This window comes from Cyphomyrmex costatus, unplaced genomic scaffold (genome assembly GCF_001594065.2).
Source record: "Cyphomyrmex costatus isolate MS0001 unplaced genomic scaffold, Ccosl1.0 scaffold273, whole genome shotgun sequence".
NCBI classification, from domain to species: Eukaryota; Metazoa; Arthropoda; class Insecta; order Hymenoptera; family Formicidae; genus Cyphomyrmex; species Cyphomyrmex costatus.
The window spans coordinates 417,247-433,398 of record NW_017276833.1 but is presented as its reverse complement, the minus strand read 5'-3'; the positions used below and the strand labels follow the sequence as shown (position 1 = coordinate 433,398).

At 34.0% G+C, this 16,152-nt stretch overlaps 1 protein-coding gene across 1 annotated transcript in view; it reads left to right on the top strand.

Moving 5' to 3' along the window:
- HDAC4 (histone deacetylase 4) overlaps positions 1 to 16,152 on the top strand; it is a 30,818-nt gene that overhangs the window by 5,579 nt on the left and 9,087 nt on the right. Inside the window, exons 2-10 of the mRNA XM_018540874.1 lie at positions 638 to 697; positions 7,284 to 7,453; positions 9,877 to 9,981; positions 11,050 to 11,172; positions 12,231 to 12,313; positions 12,566 to 12,672; positions 13,759 to 13,896; positions 15,402 to 15,499; positions 15,582 to 15,719. Of these exons, the coding sequence (XP_018396376.1) occupies positions 638 to 697; positions 7,284 to 7,453; positions 9,877 to 9,981; positions 11,050 to 11,172; positions 12,231 to 12,313; positions 12,566 to 12,672; positions 13,759 to 13,896; positions 15,402 to 15,499; positions 15,582 to 15,719 (1,022 nt within the window). The remainder of the gene's footprint in view (positions 1 to 637; positions 698 to 7,283; positions 7,454 to 9,876; positions 9,982 to 11,049; positions 11,173 to 12,230; positions 12,314 to 12,565; positions 12,673 to 13,758; positions 13,897 to 15,401; positions 15,500 to 15,581; positions 15,720 to 16,152) is intronic.

Below are 16,152 nucleotides of genomic sequence, written 5' to 3'. Positions count from 1 at the left end.
TGGGGGGGGGGGGGGGGGGGGTCCAGCTTAATAGACGTAAGAATTTTATCATATAGAAAAATTAATTTGTCATGTAAAAAAAGCAAATATTTAATATTTGTGGAAATACCGTTTTACCCATTTCAATTTAAAACTTATTTAATTTTATAAAATTTAGACAAAAAGGATAGAAAGAAATTTCACGCTTACATATATTATCTTAGCTGTACGTATAACCAAGGAGATCTGGCCTCATTTCTTATCGAATACAAATAATATTATATCGAGATCCGACTTTTTATTTTATTATCTGAGCATACGTGAAAGATGTGATAAAAAAGAAGTGTAAAAAAGATTGCAGGAATTTACGATCGAAGATAATTCGATCAGTCATAATAGGAGTACGCGACGACAATATTTAGTATTATTAATTGTGACGTAGTAGTCAATAGTATGTTCCAGCCAGGACATCTTTTTTCATGTTCTGAATAAACTGACGTCAATCGACATGCAATCATTTATCAACTTCCGTACTTCTCGCGTGAATTGCAACATTTATTTATTTGCTGATTAGTGTAGATTTGAAGAGATAAACTAAAACTATTGTTCTCTTTGTATATAGTCATCTATTTTATAAAACGCTTGTGATTTGTTTCAGAAGACGTGGGCTATAGAAGCGTTGAGATCACATCCGCTTTCACGCATCTGCCTCAAAAGGGTAAGCACCTTTGCTATTTATTACATATACATATACATATTACATATAGATATATAGGACGAGTTTGATAAAAAGTTCACACGTTTTTTTTTTTTTAAAAAGGGTTACAAATAAGGGGAACATACTTATTATCAAAATTGTAGAATACGTAATGAGACATACAATAACAATGGTAGCAAATATTGCCATAATTAGCAATCACTACATTTTTTAAGTAGTGGTTAACCCCTCTGGTTTACGTTACATGGACTATGGATTTTCAGCACTGACAGTTAATTTTGGAATATAATCAATATTTATTTAATAAAATATAAATTGCAGTTATATTTATATGATATTAAAACATTTCGTAATTGCTACGTTTCTTTTTCACAAATTTAAATGTTTGCGCGTTACTACTATATCAAGAATATGGCGACATGACATGTGATTTCGGACACCAACATCAAAGGGATCGACACGGAGTACCGCTACTTATTCTACTTACACTATGATTATACTGTGTCTAAACTACAGATGATCCTGTATCATTCTTTACAAAATCATCCAATTTAACATATTTGAATCATTATCCTCTTTAAAATTTATTTCTATTAAATTTAACATTTAAATCGGTTAAAAAATACAATGTGTAACCTATTTTGAACAGAAAAATTCCTATAGGTACGTTGTCAATCAGTACGTCATCACCACCAGAGAGACGCAGGTTAAATTTCGCGAATTTAAAAGACCGCACACGGAGTAGAATAAAAGGCGCAGGGTTAAAAGATCCTTCAATTGTGTTCCAATAAAATAATTTTTTTAAGTAAGCCCTAAGGGTTCCGAAATAAAAGTATAATACTTTTTTTTTTAGATATTTACCGAATAAATGAAATATAGGTACATTTAAAAATAGTTCAGTTAGTAAGATTCATATCTCTCATACGCGTAAGGCACTCATGCATGCAGGCGATACGAATCGCAATTGGAACATTGGCTCTTTTTTCAAAAAATTTTTGACACAGTTTTGAATGCACCCCGAAGAGTTCCTGTCTAAAATAAAATATAGTTCCGGCGAATTAACACAAAATATCGAACATTAAATATTTGAGGTGCCACCTCACAAAACGCAGAATGAAAAATCGCGATATCTTCTAAACCAGGCCGGTCCAAAACTCAGCTCGTGAGCAGTGTTGTTAGACGGGCTCCCGTTTTTGCGCATGCGCATTAAATGTAGTATCATTGCCGTACTTTAACTCGAACAAAATAGGGCGCTCTATAGTCCCGGTATTATTTTTGAGAAATATTCATAAATTTCTAGAAAATTGATTAACAAATGAAATAAAAGTTTAATATTATACAATATTTGCAAATATAAATGCTTTAAAAGTATCTTCGTCTAACCATGAATATTTAAATGCGCAAACTCTTTGTTTTTTAATAGCTCCTTTAGTGACATTTAGATCCGTAATATACAAAATCATAAAATACGTTTAATAATTGTACGAATTATATTTGATTAACTTTTCTTACCTGTTACATAGTCTATCCTACACTATATTCTCAGCGAGATCCCGCCAAAACTGTGGTGCCCGACGCTCCTCGACGCCCGTCAGCCTGTTACATATATATATACGCAACTATTCTCGTCAACTCGTCATCGTGACGCCGCACATACGTAAAAACGAGAGCACATCTAACAACACTGCGTCGTGAGCCTAAACGTTTCCACCTCTCCGCCGTCTCAATAGAGCGAGACAGAGCGTAAACAACACACGCCAGCGTTCCGCCTGAATCGGACCTGTTCAAGTGTCGTAGAGCGAAGGAGCTGAAGGGCCCCGTCTCAATCGGAATAGCCCATCATTCTTTGCTTGTTAGCAGATTAAATCTTAAACAGATAAAATCTCCATCATGTACTTCATTATAAGATTGTAATTTACTTGCGCAATTAGAGTCAACAACAAAAATACGTATCACAAATTATTGGGTCAACCCATAATTAAACGAAATTGTATTGAAATTGGAAATATGTCAATATTCATATTTTTTATAATAAGAAATAAGAATTCACAAAAAAGATCGGTATAGCGTTGTTGTAGGTGCTACAGGCAGAGAACGATAGGCTATTCCAATTAAGATACGGCCCCTCAGCCCCTTCGCTCTACGACGCTTGGACAGGCCTGGATTCAGGTGCTGGCGTCTATCTTTTGTTGTTTACGCTCTGTCTCGCTTTATCGAGACGGTGAAGAGGTGGAAACGTTTAGCTCACGAGTCGAATTTTGGACAGGCCTGTTCTAAACTATTAGTCATAGCGCTTTAAATAATAGTAATAACTTTTGATAGAACTGGAGTGCTATCCAGAACTGTCAACAGAACTATCGGTAACGTTCAAAAAAATATTTTTTTTTCGATTTGACATACGAAAAATCGTAATATCTCTTAAATCGTTAGTCCTAGCGCTTCGAGCATTAAGAATTGTTGTTAGAACTCGTGGGGTGGTACCCTGAATTGTGATCGAATGTCGTTCGAACGGCATTTGGATTGCGCGCGGTGAGGTGAGGTGAGGGGGACAGCGGAAGGCGGAGGCGATTCGAAAATCGGCTGAAAGTTACATTAAACCACTCAGAACTATTCGATCTCAAATTTTGTGTAGAAGTTAGCTCCCCATTTTTTTAAATTAAAAAAAATAGTTATCTAGGAGAATTCTTGTTCTAACCTACAGGGAACTCCTTCCTCTTTTCGAAACGAAACGGGAACTCTAATCAGAACTATGGAATTTCAATTTTGTGTGGGGTGCTAACTTCACACACATCTACGAATGGGAGGTATTGTGATGCAAAATCCGAATCTGAAATCAGAAGACGCGGTAGTGTCTCCAGCCATGTTCAAAAACTAAAAAACATTACAAGTCTCTTTATCCCGAGCCACCAAAGTCCATCTTTTTTCAATGCTGTGGAGTGCAAGATCTAGAGGAATGTTTGTGAACATAGAAATAACGTCCAGTGATGATAAAGTTGAATTGCCAATCTCAATGCCATTGAGTAATCTAAAGGCTTCAAAACTGTTATATGCTTGTCGCGTGGATTTGTCTCTACATTAGACGCGATAGTTGAACCTAAGAAAGACGCTATGGGATATAAGACAGCGTTAACAGGAGAAACAATAATTCAAAAGGGGACATTTTCCTTGTGTATCTCATAAGGAAAACCGTAAATTCTCGCTAAGTTGGAGTCACTGAAGTGTAGTGTAAAGTAAACTTTTTTTGAAATTAAATTTTTGTCTAACGAATTTTTTAATATCGAATTGAGTTTCTTTTCAATTTTGTTGATAGAGTTATTGTCCATTAAATAATAAATATCTGTATCTAGTAGTATCTCTTCAATTTTACTTTATATATAATTCTGTTTTTTTATTGCCATGTTTTTTATTGTTATGTTGCCTTTGTCCGCCTTGGTAAAAATAATGTTTGGATTCTCATTGCAAAAACGTTTTGTAATTTTGTGCATATTTAACAAATCAATTTCCAATTGTTTCTTTTCAACATTTTTATGAATTTAATCTTTTATGCAAATGATACATGCCATTAGAATTAAGCAAATAATAAGAATAGTACCACTTGCACATTTTCGAAAATAGTACCACTTGGATTTTACTTTTTAATTTGGTAATGATAGTACTGTATACGCGACAGACTGAGACTGGGTTCGATTTGGACGCTTTTCAGCGCTTTTAGCACTTCTATATTTATTTCGCGCGGCTAGAGATATAGATTGGTGTTGAGCATGTCTTCAATAAAAAATACAGAAGTACAAATGTAATAAAAAAATCTTAGTTATTATCACTTATACAGTCATTTACATCATTGATTGTGCTTGCTCAGTGGCAAGTTGATATTCGTATTACGAATGTATAAGAATGCACTCGACAGAGTTTTTCTATTTAGGGTTTAATTTACTCGTTATTCGCGGCAGGTTTTCTTGTTGGCTCACATCGATCTAGAGTCGCGAGTGGCGACGAGCACGTGAACGAGCGACCAAGAACAAGTCACTGATAATTGACCAATATTCGCGGTTCTCTGCTTCGATGCGCCTCGCCACGAGACGAGCGTTGCATCATCTCCCATCGCGAGCGATGTGAGGAATTATCGGAATCGCTTGTGGTCGCGATCGTTCATTCGCGATTCATCTACCCAGCAGGTAATTTCGCGTTCTCTTCGCTCGCTGTTCCCCTCCGGTGACGTGTCGCAGTCTCTCTCTCTCCCTCTTTGTCTCACCTCATCTTCGCTCTCCCAGGTTCACATAATCGCTTCCAGTGCCAGTTAAATTTAGCGCTGATCGTTGCTTCTGCCGTTCCAAGCAGCAAATATAAAGCTTCTCTTCTCTTCGTTTCTCCACCGTCGTTTCCTGCATGCGCACCCTCACACCTCCGCGTCGTCGTCGTCTCCTCCTCGCCCTCTTTGTCCACCTCGTCGTCCTCGTCCACGTTCGCCTAGGACGATCAGTGGCTCAAGTGAATTAATAGGAACTTTTAGCATGATCAACGGAATGTGATTTTACCGATATAACTCGCGCGTGCCTCGGAATTTTATGATTTGCGAAAAGTTTCTTGCTGTTTTTTTTTTTTTGCAGTATATTTATTATTTATTAATTTTGTAATTATATTTACGAATATTAGTTTTGTTACGTAGTCCGCAATAATCGGATGGCGATTGTGGCTGAGTTGAAGTTGTAATCTGTAACAATAATAGGTGTCACGAACGGAGTAGTGGATGCAAGTGATTTTACTGGTTTCCTCTAAGAGCCTTATGTATATTTTGGATCAAGATATCGAATATTCTGAGCAAATTTTTTAAACGTGGACGTGACGACGAGGAGAGATAAAAGTTGGTGTAATCTGGAAAAGAGAAAAAAAAAAAAGAAATAGAAAAATCGCAAATTGAGGGAACGATAAGTAGTCACTTGTGTGGTGGCGCATACGCGTGCGTAATAAACGCTAAAAATAGCCGCGCTATCGCGCCGCGAGCGAATATCAAAGCGATAAACATCGTTACGGCAAACGCACGTCGCTCCACGTTAAATTTTACGATTTTCTCATCGTAAGATATCGCGAGAGAGCGACGCGGCGAATGGAAGGAATACACGGTGTCCGCCGCCAGATGTCTTTCGGACATCATTCAAGCTAGACACGCTGAGTGAATCCATAAAGAGAGGAAGGGGCCTAAGTTCTAGCGTAGAAACGAGTTTTCTCACGTCTCTAGGCCATTTCAAAATTACCCTCCCCCCCCCGCATATTCGGAAAAAAAAAAAAAAAAACAATAGCTGTCACACGTAAAATGCAATTGGTGTAATCGTATGTTTTCAAAAAAAACTTCAACGTTTGGAAAGTAATAATAAGTAATATGATTTGAAATAAATGGCATAAAGAATTTAAACTTCTTTCAACATAGAGGATCTCCATCTTTCTCAATAGTTCTTATTTTAATGACTTCTTAAAATTATGTCTTGAATATTGAATTAAATATAAGATATATTTAAAAAATATAGGTATGTTGAGCGATTTTTTTTTTATCGATAACTTATACATTCGACTAGATGCAAGTTGTAATATTGTGGCATTGTGTTTTATTAATATCAATAAAAACGGTCGACACAATACTTATTATTAAATGACAGGAAGTGAGATTGCAAGTGATTTTTCAGTGATGATAATGAAAAGAATGCGACGAGAGCGTTGTGAAATGAGATTGAGTTTAATACCAGTTATTATGACTTCTAATCTTGATTGATCACGATATATCCCTTCTTTTTCACGTAAATTACAGTCGTATATTTTAGATAAAATGTTACAGTATTTATCTCGCGTCATCAAAATGATCATTGTGAAAATTCAGTTTGATTAATTTGTCGAGTGAAGAATCAGCTTGTTATTAATTTAAAAATTTATTATAGTACTTATATATTTAGTTAAATAACCATTTAATTCGATAAATTTAAAGATAGTCAAATAATTGTTATTAAATTACAGGATGATTTTTGAACGTATAATTGTCATATTTAATTTTTAGTTTGCTACTTATTTCTAAACAAATTATTACCTATTGTTCCTAACCTTAACATTGTTTATACATATTGCCTTTCAATACGTTCTCTCTCTCACAGAGCAGCTCTGTGAAGTCGGCACCCCTAAATGCGAATTTTGATAAAATCATGATTGCTTTCGTTTGTCCACTGTTTGTCCACGTTTGTCCACCCTCCGAAAAAAAGTTACACACAAAGAAAAATGGTAGTACCCCCGAGTGATTATTTTTCATTATTATGAAAAATATAATAAAAATAGGGTGGACAAACCTGGACAATCAGCGGACAAACGAATACAATAATGATTTTATCAAAATTCGCATTTAGGGATGCCGACTTCACAGAGCAGCTCTGTGTATTGATATTCTATGTATTGATATTCGCACGCGAAAACCTCGAACATAAAGATTATTGGTGCACATCACCATAACAAAATGGTTGTCCACCAGCATCAACACGGTGATGACGACAACAAGATTCACCGAGGCATATTATCGAATATATATATTGTTACTGTTACATGTGCATAGAGATGGCCAGAGACACGCCGGGCTCTCCGATGTCGCGACCGCGAGATTTGGGCGCCGGTGGTGGAGGAAGCGCGGCCACGGCTACCTTGACTTCTGGAACTTATCATACTGCACCTGCCGATGCTACCAACATTCATGGCCAACACGCGCTGCAGCAAAAGATACTAGTGGTAACGTACGATACATTTATGTAAGGTGCAAGTAATACAGCAAACTCTCTGAACTCTTCAATAAAATATCGAATTTTTTCGTGGAATTTTTATGTAACAAGATAAAAAAATTATTCGTTAAACGAATAATTTTACAATTAAAAGTATTGTGTTCTGAGCACATCGTGTCGAAGAAAAATAATTAATCTAAATCGCAGTTGCTGCTATTAAGTCTCATTGTAGATAATTGTAATCGTCGAAAGAGATGGGAAACATTAAAACAGTATATATTAAAATCGTCAAAGATGTACATTGGAAAACTCTTTGTCATACATAGTTAAACTCTAAAATAAAAGATAATAAGACTAATTGACATTCTAATAAAATTTGCGCATGTTAAATTACTAATAAAATAAGTAAAATCCAGAATATCTTATGAACAAAATTATAATCAGGAGAACTTGTATTATAGGTATACAAATTAATTCTCGGCCCTTTTTTAATTCTCGATCTCCCCAGTGATGTTGTAGGCGATAGGAAACGTCTTGTTGGGTTACTGCAAGCATATTTGTAAGTTTTAATTGCGTTTGGCAAGAATTCTCATTCAAAATTTCCTCTAACTCCACGTCTGTCTTCCACTTTTTTTGATTGACCAGGGCGTTCATCCTCAAGGTCGAAATTTCCCTCTCGAAACTGTTGGAACCATTTTTTACATGTACGATACATTCTCGCCCAAAGCCAAACAAATCATTTTTTTTGCCTCAGCCGCATTTTTTTTTAAGTTGAAACGCGAAAAGGAGGCAGTGCCTCAAATGCTGCTTTTCAAACGACATCGTGTTTACTACTGATTTCGCAGGTTATGTTCACGGGAGGATCAAGTATTGTACCTCATTTTAAAGCTAAAACATGGCACTTTAAAATGACTACAGTGGGGAGGGGGAGTTCAACTTAAACGGGTTCTGAAGTCGCTGAAAGGTAGGGGCCGTGAATTAATTTGTACACCTAATATACATTAGAAGAGATGTGTGTGTTGCTTGTGTAAAATCCGGATAAACGAAATTATGATAATATAAAAAGATTAGTAACAAATGGGTAACAAATTCTTCTTTATAGTAAAATCGGCTAAGATGAAGAGCAAAATCTTTGCATAGTCTTTTGACATATGATGTAGGACGGCAGAAAACAACGGTAATATTTCTTACTTTTGAAGAAAAAAATATAATTAAGAAAAAGAATTAAAGAGATGTTAGAATGACGAAATTATTGATAAATACATTACTTCTTCTTCTTCTTCTTGTGCATATCCACTAATGGATGTTAGCGATCCAATATATAGAACTATTGAGAATATGCTCAAAATTTTTTTATTTTGTATCAAGTGAGACGCTAGCTTCACACACACTAAGTAATGTCTTAAGATATAGTAGAGAGCTAATACGGTTCTTTAATTGGATTTATGATAGTTTAAGACTGTCCTTAGGACGTTCTTAAATATACAATCCGATAGCTATGAATACCAGCCTAAGAAAGATAATGACGTGAAATTTACATAAAATTTATACAAATTTATTTAGTAGTTTTATAAATAAATTTCCGAATATTACCGTATTTATTTAAAGACATAATCGACCTCCTTAAAACCAAAAAATCTCAATTAACTTCAGAGAATGTTAATCAGAAGAGCAAAACGATTATAAACGAGACGAGTTTGTAATCTGGAGTTCTAGAATCTTATCTTGCTCATTAATTGTAATATTATATAATAACTAGCGCAACTCTGTTTTCAAATCGGACGCGCGATACTGCATTTGATTTTTTTATACGTGCTTGCTAAAAGTGCAATGCTTGCATAAGAATCGCGTGACAGCGTTTATTCGCAAACGTAATAAATTGGACGAAATCACTCTGTGTCAGCAACCTACGCATTTCCTTCTGAGAAAAGGCGACTAAAAGTCGCCCACATGCGACGGATGACAAACGAAAAACATTTAAGAGACATGGTAAATTGGATTAAACGTATCGGATACGCACCAGTTGATATGAAATTTTACACTGCAATCGCTGTGCATACTTTCGCATTTCCACATATTGGACGCGTGCGACAATAGCTATTATTCGGTAACATATTTGAAAGCTCTGTAGGTACATAAATCTGCATCTCTATTTGTTCTTTTTTTTTTTAATCGAAAGACTCGTTTATTTGTCACCGTGGGCAAATCGAATAAATAAGTACCTGATGACTGTAAATTAATATACAAGCATAGAAAAAAAATATTGTATTGCAAACAGAAATAATTTGTAACGATTTCAGTTAAACCTAGTTAGCAAGCGACTGATTATGTTTTACTTGCAAAATTACTTCATATCCCTCAGATACTTTTTGCTATTTTAGTTTTCAGCTAAAGATGTTGCATTATCCTTGAGATATCTGGATTTGTTTCCAGCTACAGCAGCATCATCAACTTCGACAACAGATTCTCCGGCAACAGTTTCATGTCCAGGAACGACAATTGGCTGAATTGCATGAACATCAAATGCATCAACTACAGGTAAATCTAGATAGATTTATTTCTACTTCGACATTATTATACTGTGATTTGATAGTTATCTTTCGTAGAATACGCAGAATGATCTTGGAAAAAAACGCACATGAGAGAAAGATTGTTAGAAAAAAATGAGTTTCCAAGAAATAAAATTTAAACAAACAAAAAAACAGCCTATAACGGTCAAACTTGGATCACAGTGCTTATTATAATTATGTGTGATTTTTATATACTGCATATATAGTCCCTCCAATAATCGCGCGCTGATTATGAATAAAATTTAAAATATGTTTGTAATAAGGCTCAATCAATTTAAAAATAATGAATTAATATTTCTTATTTCTTATTTTTGCTCTCTAATATTTCAAATGACACTTCCAATAAGAATCAAATTACGGTTTCTAGTGGTCCGTATAACATTAATGTTGACACGTCTGCTTAGCTGGTCCCTCCCACTTAACTAAATCTTAATTTAAAATATTGTATAATAATGCGCTATTTATGCGCTATCCATATCCGCAAGCAAAAATTTTTGCGCTCATTCTGTTTAGCTAAAAAAAAATTTTTTTTGTGGGGGGACTGAGTAGGCAGTTAGTCAGTCCTCCATCCGTTAAAAACAATCGAATTGGAAAATTGAGTACACAGGATTTATGCGCTATTATATGCACATAGTTTTAATTTTTGCGCTGCAACCTTAAGGCATTTCTCTCTTGGAGCGAACAGACATATTCATATCTAAGTCGTTAAGAATTGCAATATTAAATACTCTGACTATGCAGAATAATTCTCTGATTTATGCGCTACTATTTCCAAGCATTAGAAATCATTCTAATCATTTTTATGTAATTTTATAATTCTATCGAACATTTGTTAACAATTTGCGATCTTTGTAACATTGATAATGACCTAATAGAGATCGAAATGTCTGTTATCTGTTTTTCTAATTAAACTACGTAATTTTAATCAACTGACAATTTTTATTTACAAACAATTGTGTATTTTAACGAATTTTTTTTTGGTTCGCAGCCCTTTTTCTTTTTTATTATTTTTAAATAAAATTTATTTTTACTGTAGCTGGAGCAGAATCAGTTGGAGGAGGAACAAAGGCGAGAAAAGGAAAGACTCGAGGCTCTCAGGAAGAAAGACAAGCATGATCATAGTGCTAATGCATCCACAGAAGTCAAGGAACGCCTTCATGTAAGTTTGGAGTTTTTCTTTTATTATAATATTAAACATGATAATTTTTTTTATTTTTAAGTACGAGGAATGATAGATGATAAATTTGCACAAGAATTAACTGTTATCTCTTGAATGTTGTGTATTCGCAATATTAATCCTTAAATCCTAGAAGTTACATGCATACTTTTCTGTTTTATATCCTTGTAACTTGAATCTTAACTAAAATTTTTAGATGGCAATTAGTGTTTAAGACTAAAAAGAGTTGCTTTTATCTAATTATAAAATCTAATTGGTAATAGGATGGGATATTTTGAAAAAGTGATTAAAAAAAGTGGAGGTAAAAGAAATAAGTGATCTGCCTTTTTATTGACATACTTAACTAATAAGTGATTAGGAGAAATTTTTTAAATTTAATTACTAGTTACGGTCTAAAAATTTTAATTTGGACCCAAATTAAAAATGGAAAAGCGCGTTGAATTTTTAATACATCATCAAGAAATTATAGTTTATAAATTATGTTCGACAGTAAATATAAAAAAAATCTAAAGAAAAAAGTACAATTATTAGTATTTTTACTTAAAAGAGGGTAAGAAAAATAAATTACATTATACAATATAATTGTTACTTAAAAATATTAATTAAGGGAATTTGAACTTTCGTTAACTGAATAAAAAAAAGTATATCCGCATATCTCACAATCAATCCGTTCAGCTGTTTTGTTTATCGACGCACAGTCCTAATATTTATCGTATAATACTGATCGATTGCCCAATTTTGACTGCAATTTTCTAAGAATCAAAAGCCCATCCAAATCCTTTTACGATGTTAGTACACACAATTCTTCCCTTCCAAATGAACTATGGTTCATCTCATTTGGCATTTTTTACAATTCTTATCAACTCCTTGTGAAAGGAAGTTGTAAATTAGTCGAGAAAGAAGTAATATTTAACCATTTACGATCTCTCGTCTATTCAGTAAAAAACAGAATATTAATTTTCTGAATTTATAGTATGTAAACAGCGCTTTAAATTTTATGCAAATATTATGCTCATTTTATAATCTTATTATGATTTCAGAGTTTTTTGGTGAACAAGAAGCAAAGGGAGGCAGCTGCCGCGGCGAACGGAGCAGTACCCGGCACATCCGGATATAGAAACTGGTAAAGTATATAACATATATGTATGTATATAATTCCTGCCCTAACTTATTTATATTTATTTATTTACAATTTTTTAATGATAGATCTTTAAATATGTAAAGTTTCAATGCATAATACGAAAAACTGAGAATTTTAATATTATTAGAAGGACGCATCTTCTCAACATACTTTACTTTCTTATTGACTGTTTCTTTTCTAAATATTGACATAAATATACGACATAAATGATGTCTCCAATATTTTTTTATCCAGGTTACAACCACAGTCGGAATCATCGAGCACCACGAATGCGGCTCATCCATATCAGATGCCACAAATGCTCCAGAAATTTGGGGACGATTTTCCGCTCAGGAAGACAGGTAAATTGTCTCGAGATATCTGAATTAACTTATGCATATTTCGTACAAGCAGTTTGTGTGTCAATAGAATGTCTACTAAAGCATGGTGTTTCGATGTTCGAGAAACGAGTTGAATCTCAGAAAAAGAGCTTACATGTCGACGCGATGTTTGCTTTTTGATCATTACTTTATCCGAGAATATAAAGAAAAGATTTTCCACAACAAAATTCGCTCGATCGGATTATATATCGATAACGCCGATATGCACATAGCAAATCGATACGTTGTGTTTCATTGTCCAATTAAGTAATAAATGAATCTCCAATCAGTTTCTGCGAATATTCACCTTTTTTAGGCATCTATGTAAATACTTTATATCGCAAAGCGAGAGTTCACATGGATTTTATTATAATTGTTCACGCGAAAATATAGGAATGAGGGAAAAGTATCGGACTAGGGAAAATACTTAGAAAACAAAGCACTTTCGAGAAAAATATTTCATATAAAAAACTGTAGAATGTAAAATGATTTTATTTATTGATCTGATCAGTTTGACCTTGGATGGCGCTGCCAAGATCAGATCAAGGGTCAAATCGATTTTTGTAGATGATTTCGACTAATATTACATTTGTTGTACAATGAATTTTTCAAACATGTTAATTGGCTGTAAGATAGAGAATATTTTGGATTTTTTTATTTTATAGCCAACCAATAGATTTGAAAAATGTATTATATGACAAAACGGATAAATCTGCTACATTAGTGGTGTCTGTTGAACTCGCCGTGTAATTAATCATAAACAGTGAGTTGGCCATATAAGATACTAGACCGTACAGAATCCGGTTATCTTACAAAATCGTGCATGTTATTAATTATTCGCCCTTTATACAGGCGCGAATATTACAAGGAAATCTCGATAGAATCTCATACGCGACCTTCCGTGACGTGCATGTCGGTAAACCGATAATACGAGCGAGCGAACATGAATGCGAATGTGATATGGGGTCTCGCATCGCGTTTCTTGTTTTCCATCCATCTCTTTTCCTTCCCTGCCCTTTTCTTCGGTATGACAATGACCAACTAACAACCGGCTAAAAAATTGGCCAGCTTCGGAGCCGAACTTGCTGAAAGTGCGACTAAAACAACGCGTGGAAAGGAACATGGCTGCGTCGAGAAACTCACCTCTGATGGCACGCCGGAAGGACCGCCTGGCGTCACATCTCAAGCGGAAGTCGTTATTAGCAAGTACGTCTCTCTCTCTCTTTCTCTTTCTCTCTCTCTCTCTCACACACACAAAGTGTTCGCGCAAACTTTTTTCAAAAGAGTTACTAAACTATTGCTTGCAATCTAAATTTCTTGCGATAAAATTTTACTCTTTTGGAGTGAGATTTTACTCCAAAAGAAATTTAGAGTGTGGAGCTCAAAAACGACTGTATTCAAAACTGATTCTTTAGTACAACTTTATTGATTTATACGATCATTTGATTTATAAATAAGTTTTTTAAAAAATGCCATTAAATTAAGTGGTGCGTTTCGGAGATATTAACAAAAAAAAAAAGTAATTTTTCATTATTTTTAATATATCTTGAAAACAACAAAATTCTAAAAATCTTCAATGGAACGTTTTTATATGTAGGAAATTAAATTTCCTATCGATTAGGAATATAGAAAAATTTTTTCGATATTATTAACTCAAAATAGAAGGAAAAAATAAAATAATAGCGAAAATTTATAATTTTTACTCTTTTACATATAACTTTTTCTATCAATCCAAACACTTTTAGAAAACCGACTGAAAATGTCCAACTTGCGTTAACGATATCTGGGTCACTATTGAAAAAATTCTTAAGTTCTCATTTTTTTTTCGCATTATTTATTTTTTTTTCTTTAATAACGACAAAAGCGTTTGGACTGATAGAAAATTTAATTTTCTAGAAAAAAGTTCTCTTGAAGTTTTTCTTTGTATTTACATTATTTTCAAGATACACCTATTAAAAATAATTTTAAAAAAATGAAATTTTTTTAATATCTCCAAAACGAATCACTTAATTTAATGGAATTTTTTAAAAACCTATTTATAGGACGAATGATCATATGAAACAATATAAAACTGTATTAAAGGATTAATTTTTTTCAAAATCTATACTCCAGGTAAAAATCTGTACTGTAGAGAGTATTCTAGAACAAGAATTTCTCTTTTTCTCTGCGTGAGCATTCGTCAATGCTACTACATACATACATTTCTGTTTTTTCTCTTTCTCTTTCTGTTTCTTACCGCACCCCGAGTGTTCGATTAATTAACTGTTGAGTTTTTGACATTTGTTACTCTCCTGTAATAGCATGACCAAGACTTTTCGATTAACATATGTAAATTAATGCTGTCCAGGAATATTTGAATTGTTCTCGAAATAACGGATCGACAAGTTTAAAAAGCTACTTTTAGACATACTTATAATGGATTGTAATCATTTCAGCTGTCGTAAAATTTCTTGTGGATCGTCATGGTCGAAATTTAATATATATGTATATGTTGCACGTGCGACGTGTATGAAGAATTAATTTATATTCAGAGGATTATCAAGTCGTACATCTTTCCTCTTTGTTCGCGAGTCAAAAATACAATTTCGCATGCAATTTCTGAGCGCATGACCATTCATTTATTTCGCATACATTTTTATTGCGTAACGAGGCGACACTATTCCTCTCTATCTTTCTCGGAAGTCTCGGCATACTATTTGTATATTTTTTAGATTCTGGCAGCAATCCTGAGTCTGGGCCTAATTCTCCTCCGACTGTCAATAATTCTCAAGCCAGTCCCACTGCTGGAAGCAATACAGCAATACAGGAAGTAAGTTTCAACAATACCATATTATGTTGCTATTTTTCAGTGTTACGAAAATTTGTCACGAGATATTTCTGATGTATTGCAGGAAGGTGAAAATTCAGCGTATGGAGGACGTCTCACTAGCAGTAGTCAACAGGGCAGCTTTTCGGATCTTTCACTCTTCAGTTCACCGTCCATGCCTAACATCTCGTTAGGCAGACCCCATGTATCGTCGAATTCATCAGTAAGTATATATTTTTTTCATCAAAAACTCACGTTTTTCCGGGTATGTTAAGTTAGCACCCCAACTATAGTACTCAGGAGTTCTGATTAGAGTTCCCACTTCCTTTTGACGAGACGAAGAGTTCCCTATAATTAATAACAAGAGTTCCGCTCAATAAACATTTTTTTAACAATTTTTTTTAAATGGGGTGCTAACTTTTTAACGAAATTCAAGGTCACATAGTTCTGATCAGCTTAACAGAACTATTTTGTGAATACCTAAAGTTCTTGATACATAAAAAACATTTTTGAAATATAATAAAGTTTAAAAAAAATAATAGAAATCTTTGAAAATTATTTTGAAAGTACCGAATAGTTCTGAGTAGCGTTTCTTATAGTACTCGACGAGTTCTATCGAAAACTGTAAGGTGAAAAAGCGATTGGACCAACGGTTT